This window comes from Entelurus aequoreus, linkage group LG17 (genome assembly GCF_033978785.1).
Source record: "Entelurus aequoreus isolate RoL-2023_Sb linkage group LG17, RoL_Eaeq_v1.1, whole genome shotgun sequence".
NCBI lineage: Eukaryota > Metazoa > Chordata > Actinopteri > Syngnathiformes > Syngnathidae > Entelurus > Entelurus aequoreus.
The window spans coordinates 31,973,216-31,994,204 of record NC_084747.1 but is presented as its reverse complement, the minus strand read 5'-3'; the positions used below and the strand labels follow the sequence as shown (position 1 = coordinate 31,994,204).

The 20,989-nt window shown below is 37.6% G+C and overlaps 1 protein-coding gene across 1 annotated transcript in view; it reads left to right on the top strand.

Annotated features, from left to right (window-relative positions):
- Positions 1-20,989, top strand: part of fbxl17 (F-box and leucine-rich repeat protein 17) — a 665,460-nt gene that overhangs the window by 644,128 nt on the left and 343 nt on the right. Inside the window, exon 11 of the mRNA XM_062025476.1 lies at positions 19,810-20,989. This exon is cut by the window's right edge and continues 343 nt beyond it. Coding sequence (XP_061881460.1) covers positions 19,810-19,947 — 138 coding nt within the window. The 3' untranslated portion in view covers positions 19,948-20,989. The remainder of the gene's footprint in view (positions 1-19,809) is intronic.

The following is a 20,989-nucleotide window of genomic DNA, read 5'->3' as shown; positions in this document are numbered from 1 at the left end:
CAGCATTCTGGACATCTGTGTTGGTGAATCTTTTGCAATTTGTTCAATGAACAATGGAGACAGCAAAGAAGAAAGCTGTAGGTGGGAAGCGGTGTATTTTGGCCGGCTGCAGCAACACAAACACGTAGCCGGTGTTTCATTGTTTACATTCTTGAAAGATGACAGTCAAGCTTTACCATTGGCCTGTGGAGAACTGGGACAACAAAGACTCTTACCAGGAGGACTTTGAGTTGGATACGCAGACGCGGTACCGTGAGTACGCAGCTGCGGCTTCCAAACATTTGATCCCTTGCCCGTACGTGCGTGCTTTGGGGACTTTGGGGACTTTGGGGAAATATTTGTGCTGTATGAACTTTGGGGAGGTGAACGGTACTTTGGGCTGTGGGATTGAGTGTGTTGTGCAGGTGTTTGAGTTGTATTGGCGGGTTATATGGACGGGAGGGGGGAGGTGTTTGTTATGCGGGATTCATTTGTGGCATATTAAATATAAGCCTGGTTGTGTTGTGGCTAATAGAGTATATATATGTCTTGTGTTTATTTACTGTTTTAGTCATTCCCAGCTGAATATCAGGTCCCACCCGCCTCTCACAGCATCTTCCCTATCTGAATCGCTTCCACTGCCCTCTAGTCCTTCACTCTCACTTTCCTCATCCACGAATCTTTCATCCTCGCTCAAATTAATGGGGAAATCGTCGCTTTCTCGGTCCGAATCGCTCTCGCTGCTGGTGGCCATGATTGTAAACAATGTGCAGATGTGAGGAGCTCCACAACCTGTGACGTCACGCGCAAATCGTCTGCTACTTCCGGTATAGGCAAGGCTTTTTTATCAGCGACCAAAAGTTGCGAACTTTATCGTCGATGTTCTCTACCTAAATCCTTTCAGCAAAAATATGGCAATATCGCGAAATGATCAAGTATGACATAGAATGGACCTGCTATCCCCGTTTAAATAAGAAAATCGCATTTCAGTAGGCCTTTAAGGTGCGGTAGTGGGAACAAATATGGGATAAAAATAAATTACACAAGAGGTAATAAAGAAAAAAAACTAACACTTGAAATAAACAGACTACTGTCCAATAAAAATAATAAGCAATCATGTACAATATACAAAACACTGTAGAAATACAAAATACTGTACAATATACAGAACAAGACAAGAGTACCGGAGTAATAGCAATCAGTGCCGGACGTATTGCACTCGACGGGTAATATTGCACAGTAGGGTATTAGGGTAGGATATTGTAAAGGGGTGAATTATTATTATATGTTAGAGTTCAAGATGGTGACAGCTCTGGGAAAGAAGCTGTCTCTGAGCCTGTTTGTTCTGGCTCTGATGCACCTGTAGCGTCTGCCCGATGGTAGCAGGTTAAACAGGTGGAAGCCAGGGTGTGTGCTGTCCTTGGTGATGCTTTTTGCTCTGTTGAGGCAACGGGAGTTGTGTAAATCCTTCAGGGAGGGGAGGGGGCAGCCGATGATTTTTTGTGCAGACTTTATGACCCTCTGAATCGCCTTTTTGTCTGCTTCAGTGCAGCTGGCGTACCACACTGTTATGCAGTACGTCAGCAGGCTCTCGACAGCCGAGCAATAGAAGGTCACCATCAGCTGCCTCTCCAGTCTGTTCTTCCTCAGCACCCTCAGGAAGTGGAGTCTCCGCTGGGCCTTCCGGATGAATGGTGCAAGATGATGTGTAGAACTAACAATGTAAATGTTACCAGGGGTGGTTGTATGTGCGTGTTGGATGAATCCTTCGTCAGACCAAAGGGGCAAGGCAAGAAGGCAGTCTGTGGGCAAGCGAGCGGTCGGGTTGGAGAGAGGCGACGATGTCCGTGTCCAAGCGGGGGTCGAGGATCGGGGGAAGCAGTCCGGAATCCAGTGGGAAGTCGAGGCACACAGCTCGATCACGGGAAACAGAGGGAACACTGCAGGGAACACAGAGGACATAAGACACGGGCACAGGGACAGCACAGAGAGAGCATGTATGCGGAGGGAAGCCAGAGACGGGATTTTTACTACAGGGAGTTGAACTATGTTCCGGCACTGGATCTTCGCGTACGCTGGTCTTTATGCCGTCCGCCTTCATCAGACCCAGGTGTGCTGATTGCCAATTGATTGCAGCCGTGCAAGTGCGTGGCCGCGATGTGTTATTTATTATTATTTATTTATAAGAGCGAGCAGGGGGCGTGTCCCGACGCGCTTCTAGCGGAGGTGCACTTGCAGCAGATGACATGCGGGATTGCACATGCGCCGTGACAGTTATGCAAAACACAAATGTCCACATCAGGATATACCAGAGAGTCCTACGTCTTTGCTTTTTCAGCTTTAAGTTCCATATAACACAAATGTTACAGGATCACAGCTGAGTCTATTTTTTCGACAGATTTAGGTCGGTGAAGTTGCTTTGTTTCTGCTTATCTTCATCCTAATTTCTAGGAAACACATTTTCTTTATGAAGGATTTAGCTTACCGGGAAACGTACCAAATTTCCAAGCACTTGATAAAAATGTAACCTTCTAACCTTCATCATAATTATCCCCTCAACTCCCCCAAAATGGATTAACTCGCTGGAATAAAAAAGACAATATAACATACATCCATAAACGTCGATGCATATGAAAAAGTGTAATATATTTATCTGTACAGTAACCTATTTATTTATTTATATATGCACCTTAGTGCTTTTTTATCCTGCACTACCATGAGCTAATGTAACGAAATTTCGTTCTTATCTGTACTGTAAAGTTCAAATTTGAATGACAATAAAAAGGAAGTCTAAGTCTAAGTCTACAAATGTAACCTTCTAGTTAGAGGGGCATTCAATTTTAATTATCTTCAAAGCCAAACAGGACATAGAAGGATGTAAAAACCTTTTGGAATAATAATTTTTTGCTCAAATTTTACTATAAATTTCAGTCCTAAAACAATAATATCAAACATGTTGTATTTATTTATTTACCGAAAAAGGACTCGTGTCCTTCTAATAATTTTAATATGAACCAAACACAGAGCGGTTTCGACAATGTCTTCGTTGCACTTAAATAGTCACAGCTGTGATCAATCAATTGATACAATAAAATAATAACAACTTCAAAGATTAAGTGCACAAATAATAGACAAAGTGGAAAATTGTACCAAACACATCAAATACTCAGCACAGTATCATATAGGAAAAAAAACAAAGCAATAAAAAAATGTGTGGACAACCACTCTAATAAAAAGAGATAGCTCATCAGCACAGTGGGAAAAAATATAATAAAGCGCTAGAATAGCTATAGCTCCCTCTATATATAATATAATACTTATACAGTACCAAAAGGAAGCACCAACCTGAAGCCCTACATCAAGCCACAAAAAAATCTATATGAAGTACATGATATGCATATAGACAACTTCAGGGAAAACCATTATAGAAAAAACCTCCCAAAAGCAACTCCTCGTTCATCCCTTTAGTTTGTAACGTGTGTCCCCAAAATGCTTCACGTTGGCAGTAAAACCTTTTCTGCATCTCCCCCTCTCCTAAAAGGTTTCACTTCTTCCAAACCCTGAAACCTCAATGAACATTTGCCGTGCACCTCTTCATTTTTGTTTTATTAAGTTTTTTGGAGAGTGCGTGTTTTTCCTGTATTTCGTATTCATTTATTTACCCCTTCGGTGGGTGTTTTTAATTGCATAATGTCACAAGTTTAAATGAGCAAAATAACTCATGTGATGCACATGGTTTAAGGGTTATACATTTTTAAAAAAATACATATTTGGAATTTTTGTTTAGGGCTAAAGTTGATTGAGAGATTCGAGCAAAGAAAGTAAAATAAAGTATGAATCCGAAATGTTTGTATGCCTTTAAAACATGACAGGACGTTTTGGGGTATTGTTGCATAACTGCCAGTGTACGCAACTGTGAAAGACTTTAAGACATTTAGATTTTAATAAATTGACATGAGAAAAACCCTCATTGGAAAAAAAAAAAAAGAGTAACACAACATAAATTATGGCCAAAATAAAACAAAACAATTACTAAAAGGACACAAAAGTCAGCTTTTGTCCCCTGATAATTAAGAGTCTCAACTTAGCGCCCCACACCAGTAAGTCATGGAATAGAATAGAATAGAATAGAATAGAAAGTACTTTATTGATCCCTGGGGGAAATTCAGCACCACAATCCACCGCACATATTTTTCAAGACATGACGCTTAAAAAAGTCTCAAGACTGATTTCCCGTAAAGTTCCACCATGAAGAGATTGATGTGTTCTTACAACACCCAAAACCAGTGAAGTTGGCACGTTGTCTAAATCGTAAATAAAAACAGAATACAATGATTTGCAAATCATTTCAATTGAATAGACTGCAAAGAAAAGATACTTAATGTTCGAATTGGTTAACTTTATGTTTTGGGGGTATATTAGTGCCCAAGGCATGGGTAACTTACACATCTGTGAAGGCACCATTAATGCTGAAAGGTACATACAGCTTTTGGAGCAACATATGTTGCCATCCAAGCAACGTCTTTTTCATGGACGCCCCTGCTTATTTCAGCAAGACAATGCCAAGCCACGTGTTACAACAGCGTGGCTTTGTAGTAAAAGAGTGCGGGTACTAGACTGGCCTGCCTGTAGTCCAGACCATTGAAAATGTGTGGCGCATAAAATACCACAACGGAGACCTCGGACTATTGAACAATTTAAACTGTACATCAAGCAAGAATGGAAAAGAATTCCACCTGAAAAGTTTCAAAAATTGGTCTGCTCAGTTCCCAAACGTTTACTGAGTGTTGTTAAAAGGAAAGGCCATGTAACACAGTGGTAAAAATGCCCCTGTGCCAACTTTTTTGCAATGTGTTGCTGCCATTAAATTGTAAGTTAATGATTATTTGCAAAAAAGAAATTAAGTTTCTCAGTTTGAACATTAAATATCTTGTTTTTGCAGTCTATTCAATTGAATATAAGCTGAAAAGGATTTGCAAATCACTGTATTCTGTTTTTATTTACGATTTAGACAATGTGACAACTTCCCTGGTTTGGGTTTTGTAAATATTCACAGCATATTAGGGTAGTGGAAATGTGTAAAATGTACTTGGTCAAAGGGGTTTTATCTGATAGGTTTAAAAGTCTGATAGAATATGTGTCATGTCTGTGTTGATCATGTTTTTGTTTTGCTTGGGTTTTGGGCTCTTTTTTTAGTTCCTGGTTGCACTTCCTTGTTTGGTTTGGTTTCCATGGTCACCCATTAGTTTTCACCTGTCGTCACGCACCTGTTTCACATCCTCATGTCACGCACCTGTCTCACGTTTTCACTAATCATGTCACCAGTATTTAAGGCCATTGTTGCCAGGCAGTCGGCCTGGCGACATCACTCTTGACACACTCTCTACACACCATTACGATCCATGCCCTTTTCTTGTCAAAGTAAGTTTTTTGTTTATTAATGCTACAGTTAGTGTTTTTGTTTCATTGATCATAGTTTCTGCCATTGTGCAAGTTTTGTGTTTATTGCCAAGTTTGTTATCTCCGCTGTGAGCGCCTTTTCTTTGTACTTTTTTTGAGTTAGAATTAAAAATGTATTTAAATTCACGTCTTGCACGCGCCAATTTTCCATTGCCTTCTGGGAGAACAAACCACGCCATAGACCCAGTCCTGACAATATGGAGATTTTTTAGTAATACCTAACCTCTCATTGCATGCTGGCTTAAGTCCAAAGGTCTTCTTTTGGATGAACATCCGTTCCAATTTTTGTTGTAATCTTTCATATCTTTTTAGTTCAAACCGGGACTGCATGAATCCACAAGGTCGCTTGTTAGCGTCTAACGCCATAAATATATTGTAATAAAATCAGGCAAGGGAGCCAAGTTAAGTACATTTTAACAATGACAATAAGGGCCTTTCTTTACAACTTTTTGGATTTTGGCTATTACTGGACACACTGTCTCGAATATTCACAGAACCTTTCTTTGATCTGGAACCACTTTTATTTTATCTCATTAATCAAACAGAGCAAAGGTCCATGGTAAGTCAATGGAACAGCGATATGGCAAAGAGCGATGGAAAAAGTCAAAGACACAGAAAGTGAGGCCAAACTTAGCAGTCACGGTCGGAATTTGAACAGCAAACAAAGAGACGTTTAGTTTGTTATGACAATCGGCTGAGCCTCATTAGCAGCTCAAACGACACAGCCCTGATTGCCTTCGTAACATATTACAACACAGTCCTGAACGAGACAAACCGAACCCCTTCCCTTTCGCCGGCTTGTTAATCAGGGCTTAATTACAATTAAAACACGTCTGAAGAATAGAAGTGTCAAAGTGATGGGAGGCCATAACGTTCATTAATGTTCATTGCGAACACGGCGAGGGCTAAACGTCTCCCAATCAAAAACACTAAATCGTTTAGCTAATTGTCTGCTTGCATCGAGACTGCAAATGTGGACTAGCGACCAGATAGTTTTTGATGCTAACCATCAAATATCGTTACTGAGCCATGAGTGTAATTATGTCTCACACACACACACACACACACACACTTGCACGCACGCACACATCACTATTTGGATTCCTGTTTTATGTACAGTCAGACATTTTAATACCCTCATCAGGGGTGTTTATGTCATCACTTTTGGGCTTTTTATTATATAATGTATTTGAACCCTTCTTTTTTTAGATCTTCAGTGACTTTTAAAAAACAAGAATATGGTTTACAAGTTTGAATTCAATTGGGATCTTCTGAAATGTACACGACCGTTCAAAAGTTTGGGGTCACCCAAACAATTTTGTGGAATAGCCTTCATTTCTAAGAACAAGAATAGACTGTCGAGTTTCAGATGAAAGTTCTCTTTTTCTGGACATTTTGAGCGTTTAATTGACCCCACAAATGTGATGCTCCAGAAACTCAATCTGCTCAAAGGAAGGTCAGTTTTGTAGCTTCTGTAACGAGCTAAACTGTTTTCAGATGTGTGAACATGATTGCACAAGGTTTTTCTAATCATCAATTAGCCTTCTGAGCCAATGAGCAAACACATTGTACCATTAGAACACTGAAGTGATAGTTGCTGGAAATGGGCCTCTATACACCTATGTAGATGTTGCACCAAAAACCAGACGTTTGCAGCTAGAATAGTAATTTACCACATTAGCAATGTATAGAGTGTATTTCTTTCAAGTTAAGACTAGTTTAAAGTTATCTTCATTGAAAAGTACAGTGCTTTTCCTTCAAAAATAAGGACATTTCAATGTGACCCCAAACTTTTGAACGGTAGTGTATAGAACAGACCTGGGCAAATTAAGGCCCGGGGGCCACATGCGGCCCGTTGAGCTTTTCAATCTGGCCCGCCGGACATTCCCAAATAATTTTTTTAGATCTTTAAGATGGAAAGTGTAGCTGCCATTATGATGTGCAGTCATGTTTTCTAATGACCGTAAGTCTTCAACTATACTAAGTCTTTCAATGGTTGGAATCTGCACTTTTGGATGATATACCAGTTACTATGGTAATCTAATTAGTTACTATAGTCATCTACGTCACAGCAGCTCAGACGAGGCACCAAGCAGTATGGGCGGGAAGCGTTTCCACAGACTTGGAAGGAGATTTTCACAACAAAGTTCTACAGCTTAGTGATATATCAGATCGTAGGTGGGTTTATTTTGTACTCTTCACGTTTATATTTCACTGTTTGTTGCATTTTTGTCGCGTTTCACTTGATTGTAAAATATGTCGATGGAAAGGGGGTGTGACATTCATATTTTGTCAATATTCAGTGTTTTATCCTTCATAGAAAAATATAAAATTCCATTACGTTTTTTAAGGCGGTCTGTCATGACGTTTTTAGCATTCAATTAGACATTATTGTGAGGTTTTGTATTAGTGTTCCTAAAAATAGATATACCGGCCCCCAGACACATGCTTTTCTCTAAATGTGGCCCCCGAGTCAAAATAATTGCCCAGGCCTGGTATAGAACATAATGCATACAGAGTAGTCTTTTGCTTTTGTTTAGTTATTTCAGTGTTTTTCAACCACTGCAACTTCACCTAATTGGTCCAAAAGATATTATTTGCAAATCAATAATTATAATCTACAAATAATGTGCCGTTGTCTAGTGTCTGTGCTGTATAGAGCTAGGCAGGGTAACCATGTACTACTCCATATCAGGAGGTAGTTAATTACTTTGTAGAAGTCGGAACGCATCGAGGATGGTTTGTCGTGATCCCAATATGCAGAGCACAGCCGGAGACAGTTGTGCAGGTAAAAAGGTATGTTACGCTTAAACCAAAAATGAATAAAAGCCAAGTCCCGCTAATAAAAGTCACTGAAGCATAGGGATGGCTATGTAAAACGAAAGTTAAAACTGAACTGGCTACAAAGTAAACAAAAACAGAATGCTGGACGACAGCAAAGACTTACAGTGTGTGTCCGTACATGACATGACAATCAACAATGTCCCCCACAAAGATGGATAGCGTCCGCACAACTGAAATAGTCTTGTTTGCCAATACAAAGCAGGTCAGGCAATAGCACTCAAAGGAAGGCGTGAAGCTGCTACAGGAAATCACCAACAAAACAGGAAGAGCCGCCAAAATAACAGCGCAAGACAGGAACTAAAGCCCTACACACAGGAAAACAACAACAAACTAAAAAAAGAGACAACTTGGTGGAGTTTCATTGTTTTAAGTTTCTGCTGGTGTTGTGCCTCCGTGTTTTTCCAATGAAAAAAAATGTGCCTTGGCTCAAAAAAGGTTGAAAAACACTGAGTTATTTGGTCAGTTCTCAAACTTGTTTCACCAAGTACCAAATCGGAAAACACTTGGCTCTCCAAGTAACCTAATGACCAACATTAAAATACAGTAGCATAGTAGGCCTACGTATTCATTAAAAACAGGCCCGAGGTTGTATGCTATTTTAGCACATTTAATATATTTGGCCACTGCAACATTACACACAGTTTTGAACAGTAACACTGTGTTTTGTCGTCGTATTTGTTTAATATGGAGCCAGAAGATGTTCAAAGAGGACGCAATTAGAGATGTCCGATAATATCGGCAGTCCGATCGGCCGATAATATCGGCAGTCCGATATTATCGGCCGATAAATGCTTTAAAATGTAATATCGGAAATTATCGGTATCGGTTTCAAAATTATCGGTTTCAAAAATAAAATGTATGACTTCTTAAAACACTGCTGTGTACACGGACGTAGGGAGAAGTACAGAGCCGGCCCAGTCACATAATAATTTTCACACACACAAGTGAAAGCAAAGCATACTTGGTCAACAGCCATACAGGTCACACTGAGGGTGGCCGTATAAACAACTTTAACACTGTTACAAATATGCGCCACAATGTGAACCCACACCAAACAAGAATGACAAACACATTTCGGGAGAACATCCGCACCGTAACACAACATAAACACAACAGAACAAATACCCAGAACCCCTTGCAGCACTAACTCTTCCGGGACGCTACAATATACACTCCCCGCTAACCCCTACCCCTAGAACCCCGCCCACCTCAACCTCCCCATGCTCTCTCAAGGAGAGCATGTCCCAAATTCCAAGCTGCTATTTTGAGGCATGTTAAAAAAAATACTGCACATTGTGACTTCAATAATAAATATAGCATATATATTCTAAGCATATATATATATATACTAAACATTTCTTAATCACTTCATTATCTTAATCACATCCCAACATAATATATCCCACACTGCAAAAAGTCAGTGTTCAAAAACAAGAAAAAAAAATACAAAAATTAGGGGTATTTTATTTGAACTAAGCAAAATTATCTGCCAATAGAACAAGAAAATTCGGCGTGTCAAGACTTTCCAAAACAAGTAAAATTAGCTAACCTCAATGAACCCAAAAATACATTAAAATAAGTATATTCTCACTAATAACAAGTGCACTTTTCTTGGTAGAAAAAAAGAGACCTTTTTGCTCAATATGTTGAAAAATATTCTTAAATGAAGTAAATGCTAGTGCCATTAACTTGACATAATGATATGCGCTCGGCATTACATTTCTTGAAACCAGCAAACTTACACTAAAAACTAGTTTATTGTTCTTAATGGAAAGGCAACAAGGCAACCGCTTGTTACTCTCGGGGTCTTCTAGCCGCTCAGGCAAATCATATGGTCTAAAAATGCATTTTTCCATCGATAACATGACATCATCGCGCCAAGTGCGTGCTCTTTCAGTCAATTAGTGCGCATCTATACAGCCCGGCCCCCGGACAAAAATGTTTTTATTGTAATTTTGAAGAATTTATCTGAATGTGCATGAACTATTTCTGTTAAAAATTGTTAGAAATGTCACATGTTAAATGTTTAAATATTAACTGTCCGTTTACTGTACTGTGCCAACTATACTACTATATGAGTACGTATTTTCTATTGTTTCATTGAAAATAAAACAGCAAAGTCCATTTGGCTGTCATCTGTTTTAATTATGAGACACAATTGTGTCAAAATCATGACTTTTTTTCATGCTTGAAGTAAGAAATTATTACTTTAAAAAAGTAGTTTTATACTTGTGAGTGTTGATGACACAGCTTTGCAACAGTTGATATTCTAGTTTCAAGCATGTTTTACTCAATATAGGTCATCAAATCTCAGCAACAAGCTGTAATATCTTACTGAGATCATTTAGGACCAAAACCCTTAAAACAAGTAAAACACTCTAACATAAAATCTGCTTAGTGAGAATAATTATCTTATCAGACAGAAAATAAGCAAATATCACCCTTATTTGAGATATTTAATCTTACTTAGATTTCAGTTTTTGCAGTGCAACAGTTTGAATATAGGAAAATAAAACACTGTACTTCATAAATGTATCAAATCTTTGGCGTACCACTAGGGGTAACCCGCATAGTTTGAAAAATCATTGATCTGTTGTCAACGTATTGGATCAAGACTTGAAATCGGATCAGGATCGAAGTGCAAAAATGTTTACTTGACAAGGCCAAGCCAGATGGAGGTGTGTGTTGATCATTATTGACTGCAGCATGCAGTTTCTTTCCCATTCCAAAAAAAAAAAAAAAAGATTTATGACGGTACATATTCTTAACACGCAGCGCCTCTAATCATAAGGACAACAAACAGAAATACTAGCTCATGACCTTAAGAGTCTTGATCGTTCCTGCCGGTCTGTTTGTTCTCTGCTGACATCAGTGACCTAAAGTTTAGGTTTTTTTTATTCCTGATGAATGAATTTTCTTCCATCATAAAAAAAAAAAAATAGGGGGGAAAAGGGCAAGGAAAACAACGCAAGCGAGAAACTAGAGAAAGCACAATTCACTGATGCAAGAAAGTGTGCTACAACCAATGACTGTGTGCTCAACATGTGTGTGAGTGTTTATTCATCATTTCCCCTGGAAAGTGTCACGCTCGCGGGTGTGCAGGGGTTGGTTCTGGGTGGGTGGTGGCTAACCCCTGGAGGTCTCAGGGGTTAGACTGCCTCTGCTCATTGTCAGCTTCTCGGGGGGGGGGGGTTATCGCTCCCGCCGATGTTCTGACTGTATACAAATATCTAACGTTCATACTACAGTACATGTCGTCACGGGACAAAACCATAGAAATGAACACTTTAGAGTAGTCTGTGTACAGCTTCTATTGTAGTGAATTCCATGTCCAAGTGAGATTAGGGCGGTCCTAAGTAACTATGCCAACCATCCAGGACTCAGTTTAGACCTAATCTTTGGAAGTATCAAGACCTTCCGCCCGAATGCAGCTAAGATAGGCTCCAGCACCCCCCGAAAAGGACAAGTGGTAGAAAATAGATGGATGGAACAACAAGATGTAAAAAAAATCGGGTGATCGTTATTTTGCTACATTCGCTCCCAAGTTATGGATCTTTCACAAAGTGTGTGTGACAACTAAAAACTGTCTTCAGACTAGCTTTTAACACACGTAGGTGATTTTTGATTGCTTTTATTAATATGTTGTTTATTTTATCTATTTTACTCTGTTCTCATTTGTTTTAACTTGCTTGTTCTGTAAATGTTATAAGGCACAGGTATCAAACTCAAGGCCCGGGGGCCAAATCTGGCCTGCCACTTCATTTAAAGTGGCCCACAGCATCATTTTAAGTGGCCCAGCGTATCTTTTAAAGTGGTCCTGCCGCATTATTCTGCGTGGCCCTTCGCATCTTTTTATGTGGCCTGTCTCGTCGTTTTCCGTGGCCCGCCGTCTCACTTAAAGAGGCCCGCGGCATCATTTTATGTGGCCTGCTGCGTCATTTTATGTGATATGCTGCATTAATTAAGTGGTTCATCACGTAATTTTCATGTGATATGGCACATTAATTTATGTGGCCCACTACGTTATTTTATGTGATATGGCGCAATAATTGATGTGGCCCACCACGTAATTTTATGTGATATGGCGTGTTATTTTATGTGATGTACCGCATTCATTTATGTGGCCCACCACGTAATTTTATGTAATATACCGCATTCATTTATGTGGCCCACCACGCAATTTTATGTATTATACCGCTTTCATTTATGTGGCTCATAACGTTATTTTATGTGATGTACCGCAATAATTGATGTGGCCCACCACATAATTTTATGTGATATGGCGTGTTATTTTATGTGATGTACTGCATTAATTTATGTGGCCCACCACGTAATTTTATGTAATATACCGCATTCATTTATGTGGCCCACCACGTAATTTTATGTGATATGGCATGTTATTTTATGTTATGTACCGCTTTAATTTATGTGGCCCACCATGTAATTTTATGTGATGTACCACATTATTTATGTGGCCCACCACGTAATTTTATGTAATATACCGCATTCATTTATGTGGCCCACCATGTAATTTTATGTATTATACCGCTTTCATTTATTTGGCTCATAACATTATTTCATGTGATGTACCGCAATAATTGACGTGGCCCACCACATAATTTTATGTGATATGGCGTGTTATTTTATGTGATGTACCGCATTCATTTATGTGGCCCACCACGTAATTTGATGTGATATGGCGTGTTATTTTATATGATGTACCGCATTAATTTATGTGGCCCACCATGTAATTTTATGTGATTTACAGCATTAATTTATGTGGCCCACCACGTAATTTTATGTAATATACCGCATTCATTTATGTGGCCCACCACGTAATTTTATGTATTATACCGCTTTCATTTATGTGGCTCATAACGTTATTTTATGTGATGTACCACATTAATTCATGTGGCCCACCAAGTAATTTTATGTGATATACCGCATTAATTTAGACTTACACTTAGACTTAGACTTAGACAAACTTTAATGATCCACAAGGGAAATTGTTCATGTTTATGTGGGCCACTAAGTAATTTTATGCGATATGCTGCAATAATTGATGTGGCCCACTACGTTATTTTATGTGATATGGCGCATTATTTTATGTGGCTCATAACGTTATTTTATGTGATGTACCGCGTTAATTTATGTGGCCCACCAAGTAATTTTATGCGATGTGCTGCAATAATTTACGTGGCCCACTACGTTATTTTATGTGATATGGCGCATTATTTTACGTGGCTCATAACGTTATTTTATGTGATGTACCGTATTAATTTATGTGGCCCACCATGTAATTTTATGTGATATACTGCGTTAATTTATGTGGCCCACCACGTAATTTTATGTGATATACCACATTCATTTACGTGGCCCACCACGTAATTTCATATAATATACCGCATTAATTTATGTGGCTCATAACGTTATTGTATGTGATGTACCACATTGATTTATGTGGCCCACCATGCAATTTTATGTGATATACCGCATTCATTTATGTGGCCCACCAAGTAATTTTATTCGATATGCTGCAATAATTTACGTGGCCCACTATGTTATTTTATGTGATATGGCGCATTATTTTATGTGGCTCATAACATTATTTTCTGTGATGTACCGTTTTAATTTATGTGGCCCTCCATGTAATTTTATGTAATATACCGCATTAATTTATGTGGTTCATAAAGTTATTTTATGTGATATGGCACATTATTTTACGTGGCTCATAACGTTATTTTATGTGATATACCGCATTAATTTATGTGGCCCACCACGTAATTTTATGTAATATACCGCATTCATTTATGTGGCCCACCATATAATTTTATGTATTATACCGCATTCATTTATGTGGCTCATAACATTATTTTATGTGATGTACCGCAATAATTGACGTGGCCCACCACATAATTTTATGTGATATGGCGTGTTATTTCATGTGATGTACCGCAATAATTGATGTGGCCCACCACGTAATTTTATGTGATATGGCGTGTTATTTTATATGATGTACCGCATTAATTTATGTGGCCCACCATGTAATTTTATGTGATTTACAGCATTAATTTATGTGGCCCACCACGTAATTTTATGTAATATACCGCATTCATTTATGTGGCCCACCACGTAATTTTATGTATCATACCGCTTTCATTTATGTGGCTCATAACGTTATTTTATGTGATGTACCACATTAATTCATGTGGCCCACCAAGTAATTTTATGTGATATACCGCATTAATTTAGACTTACACTTAGACTTAGACTTAGACAAACTTTAATGATCCACAAGGGAAATTGTTCATGTTTATGTGGGCCACTAAGTAATTTTATGCGATATGCTGCAATAATTGATGTGGCCCACTACGTTATTTTATGCGATATGGCGCATTATTTTATGTGGCTCATAACGTTATTTTATGTGATGTACCGCGTTAATTTATGTGGCCCACCAAGTAATTTTATGCGATATGCTGCAATAATTTACGTGGCCCACTACGTTATTTTATGTGATATGGCGCATTATTTTACGTGGCTCATAACGTTATTTTATGTGATGTATCGTATTAATTTATGTGGCCCACCATGTAATTTTATGTGATATACCGCGTTAATTTATGTGGCCCACCACGTAATTTTATGTGATATACCACATTCAGTTATGTGGCCCACCACGTAATTTCATATAATATACCGCATTAATTTATGTGGCTCATAACGTTATTTTATGTGATGTACCGTATTAATTTATGTGGCCCACCATGTAATTTTATGTGATATACCGCGTTAATTTATGTGGCCCACCACGTAATTTTATGTGATATACCACATTCATTTATGTGGCCCACCACGTAATTTCATATAATATACCGCATTAATTTATGTGGTTCATAACGTTATTGTATGTGATGTACCACATTGATTTATGTGGCCCACCATGTAATTTTATGTGATATACCGCATTCATTTATGTGGCCCTCCATGTAATTTTATCTAATATACCGCATTAATTTATGTGGTTCATAACGTTATTTTATGTGATATGGCGCATTATTTTATGTGGCTCATAACGTTATTTTATGTGATATACCGCATTAATTTATGTGGCCCACCACGTAATTTTATGTAATATACCACATTCATTTATGTGGCCCACTACGTTATTTTATGTGATATACCGCTTTAATTTATATGGCCTACCACGTAATTTTATGTGATATACCGCAATCATTTATGTGGCCCACCACGTAATTTTATGTAATATACCGCATTCATTTATGTGGTTCATAACGTTATTTTATGTGATGTACCACATTAATTTCTGTGGCCTACCAAGTAATTTTATGCAATATGCTGCAAGAATTTATGTGGCCCACTACGTTATTTTATGTGATATGGCGCATTAATTTATGTGGTCCACCACGTAATTTTATGTAATATACCGCATTCATTTATGTGGCTCATAAAGTTATTTTATGTGATGTACCACATTAATTTATGTGGCCCACCAAGTAATTTTTTGTGATATACCGCATTAATTTATTTGGCCCACCAAGTAATTCTATGCGATGTGCTGCAATAATTTATGTGACCCACTACGTTATTTTATGTGATATGGCGCATTATTTTATGTGGCTCATAACGTTATTTTATGTGATATATTGCATTAATTTATGTGGCCCACCATGTAATTTTATGTAATATACCGCATTCATTTTTGTGGTTCATACCGTTATTTTATGTGATATACCGCATTCATTTATGTGGCTCATAACGTTATTTTATGTGATGTACCACATTAATTAAGTGGCCCACCAAGTAATTTTATGAGATATGCTGCAATAATTTATGTGGCCCACTATGTTATTGTATGTGATATGGCGCATTATTTTACGTGGCTCATAACGTTATTTCATGTAATATACTGCGTTAATTATGTGGCCCACCACATGGTTTTATGTGATATGGCGCATTAATTTATGTGGCTCATAACGTTATTTTATGTGATATACCACATTCATTTATGTGGCTCATAATGTAATTTTATGTGATATACCGCATTAATTTATGTGGCCCACTATGTTATTTTATGTGATATACCGCATTCATTTATGTGGCCCACTATGTTATTTTATGTGACTTGGGGGGTAGACAGCAGTAGAGTGTTAAATATCTGAAAATGTGTTTTGTGGCAATTCCAACTTTGAGCACAGTGTTAGTTGTTATGTAGGGTGGCACTTTCCATCATTTTCAACAGTCTGCATTGCAACATGATTAACCCCCCCTCTTCCTAGAATGGGGCCAAATGAATACCTTTCCTACTGTAAGTTATAAAATAGAAATATGGCCTTAATAGTTGTCTTGGTTTGAACAGTGACTGTTGTATTTTTGTAAATAGGGGGCGGATAGTATACTTCTTTCACTTCCTTTTAATGAATGGTTTATTTTAATGTAGTATGAATTCTATGTGTTTGATATTGAGTGAATGAACTAAAAATGAAAATGGAAATAGAAAGATGAGAACCGATTTGCAGTTGCGAGAAGTTCGAGAATATCATGCAAACGTGGTTTAGTTTTAGGAGTTCCATCAAGACAAACAAAACAGACCAATTAAAAGCTCTCATCTTTGGAGTTTGAACCAATAGTTAATGCATAATTGAACTTTTTGTCAATGTTTTTTTTTAGGGTTTTCAATTAGCTTGTAAACCATAATCATTAAAACAATATGGTGATGGTTTTCAATTAGCTTTTAAACTATAATCATTTTTTAAAAATAAATTAAAATACATTTAATTGTTTAAACCACAGTTGTCAAACTCAGGGCCTGAGGGCCAGATCTGGACATAATGTGTGTCAATGTAATACCAATTATTGCCATTTTGACAGAAAAAAAAAATTTACTTCATGAAAATTGCATATCTTTTAAACTTTAATAGTATCCAACCATACAACAAATATTATACTTTTTTTTTTTTGTGTGTAAATACAATTACATGCTTATAATGTTATCTTGATTCATGATTTCAAAGCAAGGTGTCCATTAATTTATACATTAAAAAAATAATAATAAATGCATCTGCAATTGTGTAATAATATAATAAAATTAATACATTAATATTCATACATTTTCTGTGACAATGTCCTCACATCTGGGGGGAAAAAATGGTAACACTTTAGTATGGGGAACATTGCATGTTAATAAGCAACTAATTAATGGTAAATATGTTCCCCATACTAAAGTGTGCAATGGGGAACATTGCATGTTAATAAGCAACTAATTAATGGTAAATATGTTCCCCATACTAAAGTGTGCAATGGGGAACATTGCATGTTAATAAGCAACTAATTAATGGTAAATATGTTCCCCATACTAAAGTGTTACCGACTTAATTTAGAGTTATTTGGACACTAGGGGAACATATAAGGGTTGGGGTTACTAATAAGCAATAATTCTGAGGTTATTGAGGGAAGACTCTTAGTTAATGGCTTACTGGTTGTATAATAAGGCCATGCAGAATAAGGCATTAATAAGTACTTAATAATGACTAATTAAGAGGGAATATTGATTAACTAAATTTGGTAACACTTTAGTATGGGGAACATATTCACCATTAATTAGTTGCTTATTAAAGTAACAAAGACTAGGGGAACATATAAGGGTTAGGGTTACTAATAAGCAATAATTCTGAGGTTATTAAGGGAAGACTCTTAGTTAATGGCTTACTGGTTGTATAATAAGGCCATGCAGAATAAGGCATTAATAAGTACTTAATAATGACTAATTAAGAGCCAATATGTTACTAATTTGCATGTTAATAAGCAACTAATTAAAGGTGAATATGTTCCCCATACTAAAGTGTTACCGACTTAATTTAGAGTTATTAGGGGAACACTAGGGGAACATATAAGGGTTAGGTTTACTAATAAGCAATAATTCTGAGGTTATTGAGGGAAGACTCGTATTGGTTGTATAATAAGGCCATGCAGAATAAACTATTAATAAGTACTTAATAATGACTAATTAAGAGGCAATATTGATTAACTAAATTTGGTAACACTTTAGTATAGTGAACATATTCACCATTAATTAGTTGCTTATTAAAGTAACAATGACCTAATTTAGAGTTATTTGGACACTAGGGGAACATATATGGGTTAGGGTTAGGGTCACTAATAAGCAATAATTCTGAGGTTTTTGAGATAAGACTGTTAGTTAATGGCTTCCTGGTTGTATAATAAGGACATGCAGAATAAGGCATTAATAAGTACTTAATAATGACTAATTAAGAGCCAATATGTTACAAATTTGCATGTTAATAAGCGACTAATTAATGTTGAATATGTTCCCCATACTAAAGTGTTACCGACTTAATTTAGAGTTATTAGGGAAACACTAGGGGAACATATAAGGGTTAGGTTTACTAATAAGCAATAATTCTGAGGTTATTGAGGGAAGACTTTTAGTTTATGGCTTACTGGTTGTATAATAAGGCCATGCAGAATAAGGCATTAATAAGTACTTAATAATGACTAATTAGGAGGCAATATTGATTAACTAAATTTGGTAACACTTTAGTATGGGGAACATATTCACCATTAATTAGTTGCTTATTAAAGTAACAAAGACTTAATTTAGAGTTATTTGGACACTAGGGGAACATATCAGGGTTAAGGTTACTAATAAGCAATAATTCTGAGGTTATTGAGGTCAGACTCTTAGTTAATGGCTTACTGGTTGTATAATAAGGCCATGCAGAATAAGGCATTAATAAGTACTTAATAATGACTAATTAAGACGAAATATTGATTAACCAAATTTGGTAGCACTTTAGTATGGGGAACATATTCACCATTAATTAGTTGCTTATTAAAGTAACAAATACTTAATTTAGAGTTATTTGGACACTAGGGGAACATATCAGGGTTCGGGTTAGGGTTACTAATAAGCAATAATTCTGAGGTTATTGAGGGAAGACTCTTAGTTAATGGCTTACTGGTTGTATAATAAGGCCATGCAGAATAAGGCATTAATAAGTACTTAATAATGACTAATTAAGAGGCAATATTGATTAACTAAATTTGGTAAAACTTTAGTATGGGGAACATATTCACCATTAGTTAGTTGCTTATTAAAGTAACAAAGACTTAATTTAGAGTTATTTGGACACTAGGGGAACATATCAGGGTTCGGGTTATGGTTACTAAGAAGCAATCATTTTGAGGTTATTGAGGGAAGACTCTTAGTTTATGGCTTACTGGTTGTATAATAAGGCCATGCAGAATAAGTACTTAATAATGACTAATTAAGAGCCAATATGTTACTAATTTGCATGTTAATAAGCAACTAATTAATGATGAATATGTTCCCCATACTAAAGTGTTACCAAAAAAACCTTACGGGGCACTTTAGATCGACTTTGTCAAAAAGTTATTAATTCAGCATCACGAGCGAGCACTTTGGCGAAGAAAACTTTTCCCGGACAGGAAGTAACCCGAGGCGACTCTCCGTGTTTCCTGCAGGTGAACGAGGGGACGGTGGAGAGGCTGGTGGTCCAGTACCCTCACATCGTGTTCAGCACGGTGATGCAGGACTGCAAGAGAACCTTGGAGAGAGCTTATCAGATGGGCTGGAGCCCCAACGCCTCCAATGCCTCGTAGCTATGGCTGGATCACACACGCGCACACACACACACACACACACACACACACACACACACACACACACACACACACACACACACACACACACACACACACACACACACACACACACACACACACACACACAAGGACCATTTTTAGTGCACACATTGAAACATGTGAAGCATATTCTCAACTCAGTTGTAGTTGCATTTTATTTACAGTTTGCACGTAAAGGTTATCACGAGGATATCATTAAAGCTGAGATGTATATCATCATCCAGTCCAAAAGCGACGATACGCAGCTCGCTCTTTTTTGGCGTCGGTGTGTTGTTTGTGCCGCACCACGGCCAAGTGAGGAAGGACTCCTGTAAACTCTTAAGTGGACGCACTGATGAACGATAAAAACGCCGATCTGGAAGAGAGAACAATCTCCAAACATTGTCCCGCAGAAGACGCTCAGGCGAGTCCTGTGAGGCGTTCACTTCCTCCGAGGCCACGCCCACCGGAGCAGACCACGACCGCGACGATGACATCGGCGTCTTTTTACGCTCCCGTGAGGCTCTTTGCGATGTTTATCTTGACTGGTGCGGTTTCGTGTTCAGGGGTTTGTGGATGTGTGTGTGTGTGTGTGTGTGTGTTTATATGGTTGTTTACCTTGTCCTGGTGCAACACACACACACACACACACACAGATTGGCTCCAGTTGGGATCCTCCAGCCAGCTCCCCTTTTTGCAGTGGAATTATTTCTCCCAAAAAAAGTGCATGATTAGATTGATATCGGCATCTGATTCAGTCACCGTCTGGAAAAAGATGTCAAATGAAAGGAACATTGGCATGGCAACAATAATAATAGTTTTTATTTTTGATTGTATAGCTGAGAAAAAAAAAAGACGTCTTTAATAAAACGTCATTCTATTTTTTTTTTTTTTTTTAAGGATTAGAGCCTCTAAGGTCGAACAACACCACCGTTTTTTTTGTGCTACTCCACCTCCAATTAGGAGAGCATATCATTTCTGCATCAAATCTTCCCAATAGAAAATAATAGGAATACTGTTG